Source organism: Lissotriton helveticus, chromosome 12 (assembly GCF_964261635.1).
Source record: "Lissotriton helveticus chromosome 12, aLisHel1.1, whole genome shotgun sequence".
Lineage (NCBI taxonomy): Eukaryota > Metazoa > Chordata > Amphibia > Caudata > Salamandridae > Lissotriton > Lissotriton helveticus.
This window is the reverse complement of record NC_136073.1, coordinates 104,229,766-104,247,486: the sequence shown is the minus strand read 5'-3', so window position 1 is coordinate 104,247,486 and position 17,721 is coordinate 104,229,766. Positions and strand designations below refer to the sequence as shown.

Sequence of the window (17,721 nt, the reverse complement as noted above, 5' to 3'; positions counted from 1 at the left end):
ACGGGGAACTGAATAGACGTGCTAATAAAAGGTTGAGCATACCTAAGCCAGTGTCCGTGTATGATTGCAGTAGGACACTACATTTCAGTCCTTTAAAGGTAACTATTAGGAGCACATAGATATAGGCTTACTTCCAGTATTAGGTTTTCTGTAGAAAAAACTAGATATTTGAATTTATAGCTTTCTCACTTGGGACGGCAGTAGGCCAGCAAGAAAAAGTGGAAATCAGAATGTTGAATTACATTTTTCTCAAAATGCGAATCAAAAAATCTAAAAGTAGACAAGCATCTGTGCAAAATACATCTTTAAAGTAAAAAAAGCTTGGATCTTTCGACGAGTATACATATTTGCAACTGAAATGCTAAATGTGCAAATGTCAATGAACTCTGAAGAAATGGTGTTTTATAAGCCTTTTGCAATTCTTAAATATGTTAAAAACTATTTGTTTGTCAGCTTTATTTTGCCAATGACACCGCTTCATATCCTGTCCATGACACATAATTGGGACCGACATGTAACTGCTTGCAAACGTACAATTATTTTTGAGCAACACTATTTACAATTTTCATCCCTAAATCAGTGCTATTTTACAGTCTTCCTTCCACAGTGTTTTCTCTCTTTCTTTAACTTGCTATCTTTCTATGTCAATCTCCCTCTCTCTAACATTTTTTTTTCTGTTCCCCTCTATTGCAGCTCCCCATTTAACTTCTATTACTTCTTTTTGCTTTTCCCCACTCTCTGTTTCTTGCTCTAATTCTCTAGCCGCCATGTTATTTTTTGTTTGTTTTAGGTTTAGTACCAGCACCTATCGCCTGGCTCAAGCGATGAGCTTTGCTGTCAATGAGATCAATTCCAACCAGAGCTTTCTCCCAAACACCACCCTGGGATTCCTGATCTACGACACCTGCCTTTCTTCCAGGAGAGCCCTCCAGGGCACGTTGTGGATGTTGGGTGGCCGCCCCATGCCCATCCTCAACTACAAATGCCAGCACAAGGCCCCACTGGTGGCTGTCATTGGAGAATCTCGCTCCACCTCTTCAATATCCATGGCTCGGGTCCTGGGTCTCAACAGTGTACCACAGGTGAGTAGTGGTGCCTTGTCTATATCATTAAAGGTCCAGTGGTGGCTGGCACAGGTAAGAGTGGTGCGGTGGTGGCGGGGTGAAGTTGGGGGAAGTCTCCAGATGACGGGATAACTAAAATAAAAAATAAATAAAACGAACCACTTACCTTGCACACACCGCATTGCCGACTCGGCGATGCGGTGAGCGCAAGGTAAGTGGTTGGATTCATTTTTTATTTAATTTTACTTATCCCGTCTTATGTCGACTTCCCACACCCTGCCCATCATCACTGGCTCACCACTCTCACCTGTGCCGGCCACCACTGTAAAGGTCCTACACTAACATAAGGAATTTTTGTTGATAAATGAGGAGTCCATACCCTGCTCTCGTGCACACTTTAAAAGAAAATCTTCCAGAAATAGTTTTTAGGCTATTTTGTGTTCAGGGAATACTTCCTGGCAGGGCTGGCTTCAGGGCAATGCAAACGGTGCAGCCTCACCTGTCATTGACCTCAGGAGTGACACTGCTTAGAAAAAAACTTTTGGGTTTAAAAGCACCTACTGTTTCCTTGTATGTCCAGCAGTTTTTAGGCAACAATAAAAATGCCAAGATAATGCAGGTGATTAATGTTTCTGCTGGAGAGAACAAAGTTTTGTCTAGTGACAGTTTTGACTCATCATAAAGTAGTGCAGAGGAATAATATGCCTACTGCAAAGAAAGTGTATGTGCAGATCATCAAACGGTAATCCTCTTTGTTTTGCGTAACATTTCTGATTTACACACATAATATTCATTGCCTCTGTATAACATGTATGTGATATAAAGTGCTCTGACGCCATAGGATTGGTAAGAGTAGCACTATAAAACAAAAGAAATGCATGTGAGAGAGGAGCTGTGGAAAGATGAGTTGCACTGTTAGAAGGTGGTAGTGAGGAACACTGTGAAGGAGGAGGTCACGGGGGGCTCCAAAAAAGATTGTTGCACCCGGCGCTTCTAACTCTAAAGCCGACCCTGCTTTCTGGTACAAACACAGCTCAAGGTCCTCTACAAGAAAACCATGCTTTTCCCCACCTTTTGTGACATCAATGGGACTCTTAGCCCCCTTCCAGCCTTCGTATTGGTTGTGAATGCAACAGGTGCATCTGTGGCTGGGAATGAAACTTTACAAAATACATTGGGAAAATTAGATATAATTTAATTTTTAAAGTGAGAGTGGGAGTTCACTGTGGCAGACTTTAAGCTCCTCCTTAAAAAAAATTCTACTTTTGGTTGATAATACTCTTCAAAATGATAGGATAAAAGCATCCAAAAGGTGTTAGATTCACTCTAGTTCCTTCCTCATCTTGCACACAAACAAACCTGAAGATCACATTGCAGTTTATCAAAATTAAAGTCATATATTAAGCAGTAGTGCTGGAGCAATGTTCACAGCGGGGGTGCTGCCATAATTGTTACATTCCTAGGAATTGTGAAAAAATCCAAACTCTTCACAAGGAACAGGTGTAACAAATGAGCCCATTCAGCAGGAGAGTGGTAAGGGTGCTGTGTGCATCCGGTGGTGCATTTTGGAGAACACTGTTGCAAATATATTGAGAATGCTCTGGGGCCATTTCTTTCAATATAATGCTGGTCAACAGACCTTGATAGTAGCCTGAGAGAAAAAGGGATTAGCAACAAATTTGAATCTTAGTGTGATCATTAAGACCACACAAAAAAAGTCTGAGTCAGTAACCTGAAGTTAAAAAATGTATTTCAAGCTCAAAGCCAGACTAATATAAATCAATCTCAAGAACATACTATAAAAGTACAGGATTATCAAAGGAAGACCAAAGCTACTTACAGTATTGGTCCTCAACAGCATGTTCATAAATGAATTTTAGGCACCAATGCAAAAAATAAGCAAAAGGATTAGATGACTAGACGAATGGTTTCAATCCTTCTCCCCATACATGAGAAAGACTAGAAGTCATGTATAGCATGAAGCAACACGATCAAAGATTACAAACAAGGGGGGTCATTATGATGGCGGATTTTCCACATACTCCGGGCCGGCGGAAGCCACCGCCGGCCCGGAGTATGTGGAAAATCCGCTGAGGAGGCCTGAAAGACCCACCGCCACATTAGGATGGCTGGTGGGTCTCACAATCTGTCCGCCGCTTTTCCGTCGCGGTCGGAAGGCGACCACGGCGGAAAAGCACTAACATGGCTGGCGGTGTCTATCAGACACCGCCAGCCATATTAGGATGTAGGGAAAGTAATGCTTTTCCGCGGCGGCTTTGCCGCCGTGGAAAAGCATACGGACATTCACTTTGGGGGCCCGTTGCGGGCCCCCTGGGTGAAAGTTGCGTGGGGGGTGCACAAGGGGGGTACCTATGGTACCCCCCTGCCTTTGCGTGCACGAAGCGGCAGGCACCGCGCGGTGCCTGCCGCTTTGTGCATGCAAATGCACTGCTTTCGTTTTTTACATTGCGGCGGGTGCTGCTTGAAGCAGCACCCGCCGCAATGTAAAACATACAGAATGTGACTGCCAGGGTGGCGGTCACATCCTAATTGCCATGGAGGGACCGCCGCTGGCCATGCGGACGGTCCCTCCTACTCAGGGGTGGCGGACGGACGCAAGTCCGTCCGCCATCCTAATCGGCCCCTAGGTCTTTACCTCTCCAAGTCTGAAGGGAATCTGACCAAGCCAAGATGGGTTCACTAATTAAAATGCATAAAGAACATTTAAGAAATTTGGACTCATACACTCCATAGTGTATGAGTCCATTTACATTCCCAAGAAAGAACTTGGAGCCTTGAACGCTACTCCCATATTCCAGACTACGCTTCCAAGGTGTCCTTGGATTCCTCCCTTCGTCTGATGGTACCAACTGGTAACACTTCCTTTGTTCATCGTTAAAGCTATTTGACTTTGCCAGTTCTTCCTTGCCTCACTATGACTGAAATACAATGTGCTTTCTTACTAACTAATAAATGCTTTTGTTCTGCACCTGTAGAGGAGAAAGACATGCAGAAAAACAACTTTCACATTAATACTAAATGTCTCGACTCTAAGCTAAGGCCTACAAGCATGCTAACTTAACAGTTTTCTTGAAATGCATATTAATTCTACAACCTACATATAATCCAATAAATTATAGTGTACTCTTACAGGTAGCACAATAAACTAATACGTGTATTATTAACCAAAAATGACTATTGGTTGAAATTTATAAAGAAAGCATTGAACACATATATGTTCATTCTCACAAATCCCTGGCAAATGCACTGCATTAAATGCATTTTAGGGCACCACCTTACAATTGAATCCTACTGAAGAAGAATATCAGCAATACAGATGTCTCTGAAAAATGAAGATTAAAATGCACACATATACATGCCAAAATTATGCTACTCCAATATCAATAACAAGTGGTGTGTGCATGCGTCTTTTACAGACAGCACATATTTCATGCATGGTATTTGCTACTGTATTGAGCATAAATATTTCTGCAATATTTCTTTGAGGGGCGGAGTTGTAAAATTGACAGCCTTTCCCAACAAGCTTTCCCTAGTTTGGCAATTTCAACTTCTGCAACACGGGAAGATAAAATATTTCTAGAAGAAGTTAAAAGATGTATTCAATCTACATGCAGTCAACAATGGATTTTGCTTACTTCCAGTATAAGGAAAGAACAAGAAGAACTGTTATTTTATACAAGATTGGTTGCATTTGCCTAAAGAATTCAAAGCAATTCAATGGTGTTATGTTTCTTAGGTGGTCACACATCAAGGGAAAAACATAACAAGAACATAATCCATTCATACTAAAAATTAAATGTAAATAAAAGAATCATTTGTTGTCCGTCCTGGATTAAACAGGCTGCATTTATATTGCACTAGATTGTGTTGTATTGTGCTGGTTGTATAGGTTCAGAAATACTATGTTCATCTTCCTAAATGTGTTCTTTTCACATCTAACACTAACTTATCCCAAGTTGGCATATTTAATTTACTTATAAGTGCCTAGTAAAGTGCCGTACACGTGCTTAGAGCCTGTAGATTAAATTCTACCAGGGGCCCTGCAGCACTGACTGTGTCGCCAAAGTACATAGCTAGTTAAACATGCCTTAGGCCTGCCATTGCAGAGCCTGTGTATGGAGTTTAAACTTACATTTTAAAAATAAACCTATTGCCAGGCCCAAGCTTCCTTTAAATACATGTAAGCCTTCCCTAAGGTAGGCCCTAGACAGCCCCAAGGGAGGGAGCAGTGAATATAAAAGGGTGAAAATGTACTTCTACGTTTTTCTTTTCTTAAATGTGTTTTTCAGTACTGCAAGCCGTATCTCTCCGATAAGATAACATTGAAAGTTGCCTTATTACATTTTAGAAGTGTAATTTCCAAATAGGAAGAGATGAATGATTAATGTTTGGTGGCTCTAGACTCCAAATGTAAAATCCTAACTTGTCGTGAAGTAAGATTTTAAATTATGATTCTGAAAATGCCACTTTTTGAAAGTTGGCATTTTCTTGCCTTTGCCATTTGGTGCCTGCAGCCTGTCCCTGTTCACATGACTGGGTGTATTTGTCAGTTGTTCTTTGTGTATTCCTCCCAGATAGTCACACACAGTGGAAGATTAGGTGAGCTTGGATGGGCCATCACTGGCAGGATGGGAGGGAGGAGCTAGGCCCAGCTTCACTTACACCTGCGTTCTGTCTCCACACAAAGGTCTGCCAACTCCCTTTAGTTAGTCTGTAGCCAGGCCAGGGAAAGCAGGTCATCTATGTACTTTAAGGTATGCCTCTAGAAGCTTGTGTATTAAAGAAGGACCTTAAACACCAACACTTCAGTACACTTCTGGACCTGTGGATATTCTTACAGGAAGACAGACTGCTGTGCTGTCACAAGAACTGCCATTCTACTGGTCTGCTTCTCTGAAGGAACTTCTGCTCTGCTGTGCTGACCTATTGCCTGGTGTCCTCTTGCCTGCATCACTTGAACACAGCACCCTGAGTGCCTCCAAGGGTTAATTGCCTGGCCTCCTAATCTGAAACCTCATGGACATAACAGGCTTCCAACAACCTTACCTCTACACCTGAACTCTGCCATCTGTGAGCCTACCCTGCCAGTGGTGAAAAACAAGTCCTGGACCCTTGGAAGTGGGCATAAGGCGCTCTTCCAGCCTCTGTGGTACCAGCAGAATTGATGCATGTCTTCTGCTGCGCTGCGCAAGCCCAAGCAAAACCAATGTTTCTCTGCTGCTGCATAGATTGAACCCATCGCAAAAGACTTGCATCACCTCACAACTCCTCAGAACCGATGCATTTACCCAACTGCACGTCACATCTCTCACCCCAGACTTCACATTATTTGCCCTGTCGACAGTATCCTCAAAGTGGACTCAACAGGACTTTGCACAGCAGCCTCGCCACGTAACCGATCCATCGCCTTGGCTGCGTTCTACATCTTCAACGTGGATCCACAAATTTCTCTGCAAACCAGAATTAAAGGTATTTTTGTTAAGCATGCCTAACTGGGTCCCTGTTGCCAGCCCATGCTCCATCACGGTTGGCCTGAACTTGTGACTTTTTCTCCGTTCGGTGAGACCAGATAGCCACAGTTGGCACTTTACACCTTTTGGTGCAATCAGCCTGATTCATCAATCTCCCGTTTTGCGAGCCCCTAATAGGGACTTGCAAAACGGGATTCATGTAGGAATTGCATAAAGAAATGCGATTCCTACACATTCCTTATTTGCGATTAGCAAATTGCTAATCGCAAATAAGGAATAACTCCCCATTCATTCCTATGGGCCTAAAGTTGCTAATCGCAAATAAGATAGCGATTTCAAGGGTGCCAGGGGTGTCCAAAGGACACCCTGTAGCACCCCTGAAATGTAATCTACATTGGTGTTGCGCACACACATGTCCAAAGGACATGTGTGTGTGTAACATGCAACTTAGAAAAATGCATTTAAATGCATTTTTCTAAGTTTTCGCTATTTACCACGAGGTTTGACCTCGCGGTAAATAGCGGCCCAAAATAGCGATTTCGGTATTTTAAAATGGTTCATGAATTGCATTTAAGGAATCTCAAATAGAGATTCCTTAAATGCAATTCCTCGCAAATATGCGAATTCTTTAATAGCGATTTTTGCATTTGGGATTATGAATCCCAAATGCAAAACTTGCACTCGCAAAGGGCCAGATTCTCAGAATCTGGCCCTTTGTGAGCGCATTTAAGCTTGATGAATCAGGCTGTAATTTCCATAAAAACCATAAAATTCCATATCTCCACTTCTACTGATTGGATTTTTGTTGTTTTAGTCTTCTTTTATTTAATAAACAACACTCTTGTTTTCTGACCTTGTGTGCGATTCTTTTTGTGTAGTGTTTTTACAGTTTATTGTTTGATGTGTTGCACAAATACTTTACACATTGCCTCTAGGTTAAGCCTGACTGTCCTGTGCCAAGCTACTCGGGGGTTGAGCACACGTTAATTTGGGGATTGCTTTTCCCTTACCCCGACTAGGATTGTTTTTGCTGCATGACCAGGGCTCACACTGCAGTCAACTACTAACCCAATTTCTAACAGTAGGGGCTCGTAGATAATTCCTCCTTTTAAGTGGGTGATGTAGCTTATAAAAATGAACTTATTTTTATGTAACAAGGGCTCAGAAGATGTTGGTGAGTTGTGTCATGTGCACATTGAACGGTGAGGGATGAACCAGGATCCCTGGGGGACTCTGGAGATCAGTTTGGTTGCAGCAGTGGTTTATGGGGCCATGCTGAGTGACTAGCTGCACCCAGTGAAGATGGAGCTGATTCATTTAAGAGCAGGTCAACTTATGGCCATTTCACACTGGAATTAGAATTGGGTGGGAGAAGATATTGCATGGAGCTAACAGGTTGAGCAGGTTGATTGCTGCTGTGTCTCATTTAATCTTAATCAGTGGAGACAGTGAGGGCATTGTTAGTGCTGACGTAGGGTCTGAATCCCAATTGAAATGTGCCCAGGAGGTGTTTGCCATTTGGGTAGCCAGACAGCCATTGTTGATGAGTTTTTCCAAGACATAAGTTGGTAATGGAAGCAAGGAGATAAGCTGTACTCATTCATATTCTCAGGGTCGGCTGATGGTTTCTTCAGAAGAGGTAGTAATATGGCCTGTTTCCAGGCATCCGGGAAGGTGGCATGGAGTTGTTCAGTATCAGAGTGGGTGTGGCACTGATAGAGTTAAGACCTTTGTTGAAGATGAAGTGTGGACATAGGTCTGATATGGCTCATGAGTGGATGGGCAGACGTGCGTTCCTTTGAGATGATGGTGGATCAGCAGGTCACGGTGAATCTTGGGTGTCCTTCTCTTTGGGTTGGAGGGTGGCGAGTGTGGAAATGTCCTGTTGGGGAGCACATTTGTATACGGTGCTAATTATTTAGCTGGGTGCAGAGGTCCTGTGATGTGGTGACAGTCATGGAGCTGGTGGCAGGGAAAGTGTCGTCATTAACCATGGCAAAAAAATCAGTGGTGTTGTTGGAGTTGTTCTCAATCCGTTTGGTCAGGGCTGAACATTTAGTGGATCTAAGTCGCTGGAGTTATGAGTCAGAGGGATGATCTGTAGGTGCTTCTATTGTTTACATTTTGCTTTTCTCCATTGATTCTCTAGTTGATTGCTGACTAGTACTTCTGTGTACCAGTTGGCTTGCAGTTTAGTCATTGGGGTGGTGTTGGTCTTCAGCATGGCCAGGGTGGCTGTGCAGGAGATGGCCCGGGTGTTGAAGTTGATGATGGATCAGGAGGGGTCATCTAGGTGTAGTGGGTGGCTAGTTTGGAGCTTTGTAGTCCAGGTCTCCTTAGTTATCTTGTTCCAGTTGTACCCAGCCATTTTGTAGTTGTTGTTCCACGTTGGTGGTGTAGCTAAAGGTCAAAGTGGATGAGGGAGTGGCCAGTCAAGGTGAGGGGGTTAAACTTGTCCACCATTATGTTGGAAAAAATGATAAAGATAGTTTCAATGAGTTGTGCAGCACCATGTGTGGGGCCCTTCAAGCAAAGGGTCAGACTAAGTGTGCTCAAGTCTTCCAGGTGCTTGTTGATGTTTGGATCAATGAGGTCTCTGCAGCTAAAGATTGAAGTCACAAAGGAGGATGAAGGAGCTAGAGTTAAGCACCAGTGGGGTGAGAAAGTCTGTAATTGTGTTTCTGAAGTTGGATCTCAGTGTATTGTTGCTGGATATGTTGAGTTTAAAATCCAGGTATTCCAGGAAGTCGCTGAAGTTTGCAGAAGTAATCGAACAGTGGAAGGTTTCTTTGTAGATGATAGCTAGCCCTCCTCCAGGTTCTATCCTGTCTTAAAATCATGAAACCGGGGTGGGGGGGGGGGGGAATAGCCACTGTGATGTCGGGAGACTGAAATCGGGTTGAGCTAGGTTTTGGTCAGGAAAAGAAGGTGTGAGAGAGATTGTGCTGATGATCCCAGACTACCATGGTGTGCCTGATGCGAGAGCGGGTGCTGAGGAAGAGGCACATCAGAGTAGGGTGAATGTTGTGCTGGGCTGTTGTGAAGACTTCAGTCATGCATGCAGGGTGAAGTAGCGGGCCTCGGGGTAGCTGTCCATGGAACGCACAGGAGAATCAGTATGTGGCACAGGAGAATGCTCCTTTGGTGCAAGTAAGCGAGGTTAAGACAAAGTGCCTAGCCTAGAAGGGTGTCCATCATTCATGAGCATGGAGGTTTGTGGCTGAGTAGCACTAGGGGCTGTGGTGGGTGAGAAGAGGTCCAGGGGTCCTGGAAAAAGGCACAGAGGCACAGACTTGCGCAAATGGGCTTACCCATGGAACGTCTTTGGCTTACCAGTGGAGTGGCAATGCTGCGGCAGTCTAAGAATATGTGAGAGGAGGGGAGACATCCTAGAGGTAGTGGGTGAGGATGGGTTTGGCACGAGTCGGCAGCAGGAGAGCACAGGAGGTGGGAAGCAGCTGGCAGTAAAGGGTAGGTGAGTGCACAGCACTTTGGGCAAAAAGATGCCAAAGGAGGAAAAAATGCAAAAAGGCGGCAAGGAGGGAAAAAGGCAAAAAGATGTCAAAGAGAAGAAAAGAAAAGGCATCAAGACAGTTAAATAGAGGCAGTTGAACAAGCAGAAAGCAATTCTGGTATTTTACTGACCTCTACTGGTCGTTTTATATCAAGGCAGTTGAATAGAGGCAGTTGAACAGAAACAAAAGTCCCTAAGCGGAAGAAGACAAGTCCTAGGGCTGATCTCCAGAGCCCACAAAGTACATACACATATACGTATATACTAAAGAATATATATGAGGTCTCGAATGCTCGACCTAAAAAGGTGCAGAGAAAAAGAGGTAAAGGGAAACTAAGAGGACAGGCTGGGGGCCTTGGTCTGGAGCAGCCGGCGGAAGTTTGTTCTGATGGGGCCAGGCCTGGTTGGAGGACCAATCACCAGGTAAGGTGATCAGGCAAAGCCAGGCAGCGCCTTCTTAGACATATCAGAGCATAGGCACACAGCAGTAAAGGTCGATAAAAAAGTGTGTTTTTGTTATGAATCAAAAGTAGTAATACTTTTTGTTTAATTATGTATTATAACAACAAAAAGGTGATGGAAGCAATGCGTAAGGTAATTTCCACCAATGCTGATTGTTCTGGGCCACATTTCAGGCTATTAGGATATAACCACTATACCATGGTAACAACTATATCACTGTCGACAGGGACCAGTGGCATGCAGATAAGCCTTGGCCCTGCTCCAACAGAATCTGTTTGGCCCAAATTGCAAGGCCATGTTCTCTAGAGATGGGAAAACAAGCAACCACAGACGGATTTTGGCTTTCTTAGCCCTTGCCATTGAAATATATCTCGGGTCCTGTGGCAAAATAAGCATGTAGCTCTGTAGAATTTTCTGTTTGTTATAAACGTCGGCAGTTCTGTTGATAATGTTGTAGTCACTGTTATGATCAACTGAGCTTTGTAGTTTTTCATCACTTTGGATTGCTTGTGTATTGGGTCTTCTTCTTGTAACCTTTTTTTGTATTCAAGGTGTACAACCTTAGGAGGAAGTAGCCAAATTTTCATGCTCACCACAGGCCATGCAAACGGTTTAGATCACTTGTTTGTACAATTATCTTCACACAGTTTAAGCCACTCTAAACCACAGTTGAACTGCGCATGTCATATACCATGATCATATATGCACACAGTGGATTAATTTCTGAGAGATTAAAACATCTATCTATCTATCTATCTATCTATCTATCTATCTATCTATCTATCTATCTATCTATCTATCTATCTATCTATCTATCTATCTATCTATCTATCTATCTATCTATCTATCTATCTATCTATCTATCTATCTATCTATCTATCTATCTATCTATCTATCTATCTATCTATATTACTATGAAAACTAGTAATATAAAAAACAATATTAACTTTCTTGAGCAGCATTTGTATACGTTTTCTCTTGCTTACACCTTGGAAAAAGGTTCTCTCTCAGATGCAGGGATGGGGCGGTTCTCTCTCAGATGCAGGGATGGGGCGGTTCTCTCTCAGATGCAGGGATGGGCGGTTCGTTCTCAGACACAGGGATGGGACAGTTCTCTAGATAAGGAGATAGGTCAGTTCTCTCTCAGATGCAGGGATGGGCTGGTTCTCTCAGGTGTAGGGATGGGGTGGTTCGCTCTCAGGTGCAGGATGGGATGGTCCTCTTTCAGATGCAGGGATGGGTCTGTTCTGTCTCAGATGCAAGGATGGGGCGGTTCTCTCTCACATACAGAGGTGGGTTAGTTCTCTCTCAGATGCAGGGATGGGGCGGTTCTCTCTCAGATGCAGGGATGGGGCGGTTCTCTCTCAGATGCAGGGATGGGGCGGTTCTCTCTCAGATGCAGGGATGGGCGGTTCGTTCTCAGACACAGGGATGGGACAGTTCTCTAGATAAGGAGATAGGTCAGTTCTCTCTCAGATGCAGGGATGGGCTGGTTCTCTCAGGTGTAGGGATGGGGTGGTTCGCTCTCAGGTGCAGGATGGGATGGTCCTCTTTCAGATGCAGGGATGGGTCTGTTCTGTCTCAGATGCAAGGATGGGGCGGTTCTCTCTCACATACAGAGGTGGGTTAGTTCTCTCTCAGATGCAGGGATGGGGCGGTTCTCTCTCAGATGCAGGGATGGGGCGGTTCTCTCTCAGATGCAGGGATGAAGTGGTTCTCTCCCAGGTGCAGGATGGGGTGGTTCTCTCACAGACGCCACATTCATTTAAAAAAATGAAGGGGAGGAAGTAGCTCAATACGTGAAACCATCAGGCCTCCTGAAACACATATAGCGCGCAAATCTTCTGGCGGTAGCGTCATGAACTACAGAGACAGGGTATTTTGAGGCCAGGAAAGAAGTATTTTTAAGAAAAAAATAACTTTCAAACTCCCATTCTTTTGGCTAAAGTCTTCTTTATGTGTCTTTAATAAAAAATGGGCGATGAGTGTTTCACGACTCATGTTCTACAGATGTCTCTTCTTCAGGCCCAATCGACTGATTTTCTACAAACGCTGATGCCTCAGACTTATACATTTTCTGATAACCCAATTAATAAGTGGCCCATATTCTCACTGATTTCCTTAGCCAGTATCTTATAACAGCGTATTATCAAAATTGTTCACGTTCTTTTTCTGTTCTTTGATCATATCTGCCTATTGCCTTATTGGAATGTATATGTGCTGGTATATAAAGGCTACCCTTCTGATCTTCTTTCCCCTCATTTTCCCGCTTTCTCTTTTTTTCTTTTCATCTCTATTGTACATGCTCTCTGTTAATTGACTTCTTTACCCTAATCCTTATTCATGCTATCGAAGTGTTGTGACATCATTATTTTATATGCTCACCTTATACTGAGCAGATTATCCAGATTGTTGTATGTTTCTGCATGTACAATGTTATTCTCAAATAAACAAATAGAACAAAAAAAAAAGTGGCCCACATGGAAATGATATTCGATGTCTTATTATCAGGCCGATCCTCTTCATCTTAGATAAAGATTCTTATTAATTTTGGTATTGGAAAACTCCTACAAACTCTACATTTATGTACCTTGAAGATATCCGTAACCCCACATCGATGTACCTTAAACATATACATCGTCAAGGTACACAGATATGGAGTTAGGTATAGAAAATCTATACATACTTACCTTTCAATATTTTGTCCCTCAATATTCTGTCTACGATAATAGTGTCCCACAATGCACTGTAGTCAATATTCAGGATCACACCCTGACAATAGCATACATTTCATAACAAGCTGTGATCAACTATCAACTAGCATATCTCTTGTATACATAGTTGAATTATAAACTCTAATGTAATGTAGTAATGTAATCTAATGTAGATGCGAAAGAGTGTTATCTTTTCTACAACATTAACATATATAATCAATAATAGGCTAAATTAACTGACACATAACAATACATTTTCTTTCCGTGTACCAGCCTTTAGTGGCGTGCTACCTTTGAGTTGATTTCAATTGCATGTTAATTGACACAATAATTGATAAACATACTATCGGAAACAACAGATCTGATCAATCAGACAAGATTTGTCAGGGTAAAAAGAAAGGCAATGTTTTAGCGCAGAACTCTCAATCATTAATCCCCAAGGGGCCAATAATCAAGATTTCAACGTAACATAAAATTCACTTATAATAAACCTAAGTATTAGTAATTTGCAAATGATATAGCTATCCCAAAATCCAGGTGGAATAGTGCGTCCAGCCCTGCTCAAGTGGATTATTAAGGTATCTAAGGGCTAGATGTAGGTCGGTCGGTAACGGCCGAAAATCGGTATTTTCGGCCGTTACCGACCGGTAAATCTGATTTGGTATGTAGGGCACAGTATTTTACAGAATCGGTAAATTTACCGATCGGTAAATTTACCGAATCTGTAAAATACCGAATCGGTATTCATACCTATTCGGTATTTTTGATATGTAGGTGGGACTCTTCTGAGTCCCACAACCCTTACCGATTCGGTATTTTACCATCAAATATATTTGATGGTAAAATACCGATTCAGGTGTGCATGCACATGTGTGCATGCACACCTGTGCCATATGACAGGCAGACCTGCCCTTAGGGCAGGTATGCCTGCCACATGGCCCCCGAACCTTTTTTGGGGGTGCTAGAGGGTGTCAAAGTGACACCCCCTGCACCCTTGGCAAAATCTGGATTTACCGATTCGGTAAATACCGACCGGTAATGCCCCATTCATTCCTATGGGCTGCAAAGCCCATAGGAATGAATGGAGCATTACCGGTCGGTATTTACCGAATCGGTAAATACAGATATTTACCGATTCGGTAAATGGAACATCTGGATGTTCCTACATACCCCCCTTCTCATTTACCGATTCTTAATTACTGAATCGGTATGATTCGGTAATTAAAAATCGGTAAATGATTCCTACCTACATCTGGGCCTAAATGATTAAGGGCTAGATGTAGGTCGGTCGGTAACAGCCGAAAATCGGTATTTTCGGCCGTTACCGACCGGTAAATCTGATTTGGTATGTAGGGCACAGTATTTTACAGAATCAGTAAATTTACCGATCGGTAAATTTACCGAATCTGTAAAATACCGAATCGGTATTCATACCTATTCGGTATTTTTGATATGTAGGTGGGACTCTTCTGAGTCCCACAACCCTTACCGATTCGGTATTTTACCATCAAATATATTTGATGGTAAAATACCAATTCAGGTGTGCATGCACATGTGTGCATGCACACCTGTGCCATATGGCAGGCAGACCTGCCCTCAGGGCAGGTATGCCTGCCACATGGCCCCGAACCTTTTTTGGGGGTGCTAGAGGGTGTCAAAGTGACACCCCCTGCACCCTTGGCAAAATCTGGATTTACCGATTCGGTAAATACCGACCGGTAATGCCCCATTCATTCCTATGGGCTGCAAAGCCCTTAGGAATGAATGGAGCATTACCGGTCGGTATTTACCGAATCGGTAAATACATATATTTACCGATTCGGTAAATGGAACATCTGGATGTTCCTACATACCCCCCCTTCTCATTTACCGATTCTTAATTACCGAATCGGTATGATTCGGTAATTAAAAATCGGTAAATGATTCCTACCTACATCTGGGCCTAAATGATTAAGGGCTAGATGTAGGTCGGTCGGTAACAGCCAAAAATTGGTATTTTCGGCCGTTACCGACCGGTAAATCTGATTTGGTATGTAGGGCACAGTATTTTACAGAATCAGTAAATTTACCGATCGGTAAATTTACCGAATCTGTAAAATACCGAATCGGTATTCATACCTATTCGGTATTTTTGATATATAGGTGGGACTCTTCTGAGTCCCACAACCCTTACCGATTCGGTATTTTACCATCAAATATATTTGATGGTAAAATACCAATTCAGGTGTGCATGCACATGTGTGCATGCACACCTGTGCCATATGACAGGCAGACCTGCCCTTAGGGCAGGTATGCCTGCCACATGGCCCCCGAACCTTTTTTGGGGGTGCTAGAGGGTGTCAAAGTGACACCCCCTGCACCCTTGGCAAAATCTGGATTTACCGATTCGGTAAATACCGACCGGTAATGCCCCATTCATTCCTATGGGCTGCAAAGCCCTTAGGAATGAATGGAGCATTACCGGTCGGTATTTACCGAATCGGTAAATACAGATATTTACCGATTCGGTAAATGGAACATCTGGATGTTCCTACATACCCCCCCTTCTCATTTACCGATTCTTAATTACCGAATCGGTATGATTCGGTAATTAAAAATCAGTAAATGATTCCTACCTACATCTGGCCCATAATGTTTAGGATACCAAAGCAGTGTACATAGTCATATTTCCCAATGGGTCATTCCTCCATTCATTCCTCTGTGTAGTCAGGAGAAAACCATAGTGTTGGTAAATATTGCAGGTTAGATCTTAGGAATCTCTTGTCCTTTGTGTTCCACAACCATAAGAGAAAGTGTAGTAAGCTCAAGCCTTCTCACTTCTTTGTATACTGTCTAGATATCTGTCAGACTAAAATGATCTGCCCATTTTCCTTTACAGGTCAGTTACTTTTCCACCAGTCCCCTTCTCAGCAACAAGCTACAGTTTCCCTCTTTCTTCAGGACCATCCCTAATGATAACGCCCAGACTCGAGGCCTCACCCACCTGGTGCTCCACTTTGGATGGACATGGGTTGGGGTCCTTTCTACTGACGATGACTATGGTGAGATGGGTTCACAAATACTGAAGAAGGACCTACAGAAACTTGGCATTTGTATTGCCTTCCATGAGACAGTCCCCACAGTCTCCTCACATCTCAAGATTCAACGCATCGTTGGGTTGGTTCAGAAATCCTCAGCCAAGGTTATACTGGTCTTCGCCTCTGACCCATTCATTGTTCCACTGATGGAGGAATTATCCAGGAACAACATCACTGATAAGGTGTTGATTGCCACTGAGGCCTGGTCCACTTCTGCTAGGGTTTTCACCAAAGAGTTTGCCAATGTCATGGAAGGCACTATTGGGCTTGTCACACCTGAGGGAGCGATTCCAGGCTTCAAAGAGTTCTTCCTCGCTATACGTCCAGCAACATCTTCAGGTGATGTCTTTGTCAGAGAATTTTGGGAATCAGTTTTAGGATGTCAATGGCTTAGTCAGGAGGAGATCCAAACTGTAACAAATGGAGGGCAGCACGTGTCAAAGGTGCCATGCACAGGAGAGGAAACCCTACAAAACGACAGCATACAGAAGTCTGAATCTGCATTAAGAGTCAGCTATAACATGTACAATGCAGTGTATGCAGTGGCCCATGCTTTGAAGGATATGCATTCCTGCATACCAGGACATGGTCCATTCAACAAGGAAGCATGCGCAGATATGAGAAGCATCAAACCATGGCAGGTGAGCTGGAAAGCATCAAATTTGCTGACCCATATGGGTAACCCAAATGTTCAAATTCATGTCTTGTGATGCTTGGCTGGTTGTTTGCAAATGTTGTCAACTATAATCACATCCCGGACATGGCTGTTCACCTGCAGAACTGCAGTACGCTAAAAATCCCAATGTAGAGTTATTTTATGTCTAATAAAGTTTCAGACTTGTTATTGTCAAGAAGCAGGGTGTCCAACATAGATTTATGTGGACCATAGGCATACCAGATGTTCTGGCTATCCTTTGACTACATAAAATATTCACATTTACATTAATTGCATGTAAATTCAACTCATTTGTATATACTTAAGAATTGATGTGACTCCAGTCCTCTTGCACCTACTTTGGCCGCGCACTCCATTGACGATGTGTCACTGTTAGGGTGCTGCAATGGAATCAAAATCCTACCTGATGAGGAATTCATCAATACTGAGCAGCGTCATGTACTTTGGTATCTAAGCAAGAATAAGTGGAATGACTGGGCATATCTGAGAACCAAATCTAACCTCTTCAATTTATGAATATCAGTCAATCAGCTAATTGATAGCTGTTAATGCATTGAAGGGCTGTGGAGAACACAGGTTACTGTGGGAACATGGGGCAAAATCTCTTCAGATATTGGCTAACAACATTCCATAAGATTCAATGTGCTTGCACATGCCTGCTCAGTGGCATCCACCTCTTAAAAAATCCCTAACTGGTTCCATGTTTGTCTACTAGCAGCAGT

General features: G+C 43.1%; 1 protein-coding gene across 1 annotated transcript in view; it reads left to right on the top strand.

The window, feature by feature from the left end:
* The first annotated feature begins 824 nt into the window (after nucleotides 1-824).
* Nucleotides 825-17,721, top strand: part of LOC144797965 (vomeronasal type-2 receptor 26-like) — a 75,730-nt gene continuing 58,833 nt past the window's right edge. The window contains exons 1-2 of the mRNA XM_078668771.1: nucleotides 825-1,082; nucleotides 16,125-16,232. Of these exons, the coding sequence (XP_078524897.1) occupies nucleotides 825-1,082; nucleotides 16,125-16,232 (366 nt within the window). The remainder of the gene's footprint in view (nucleotides 1,083-16,124; nucleotides 16,233-17,721) is intronic.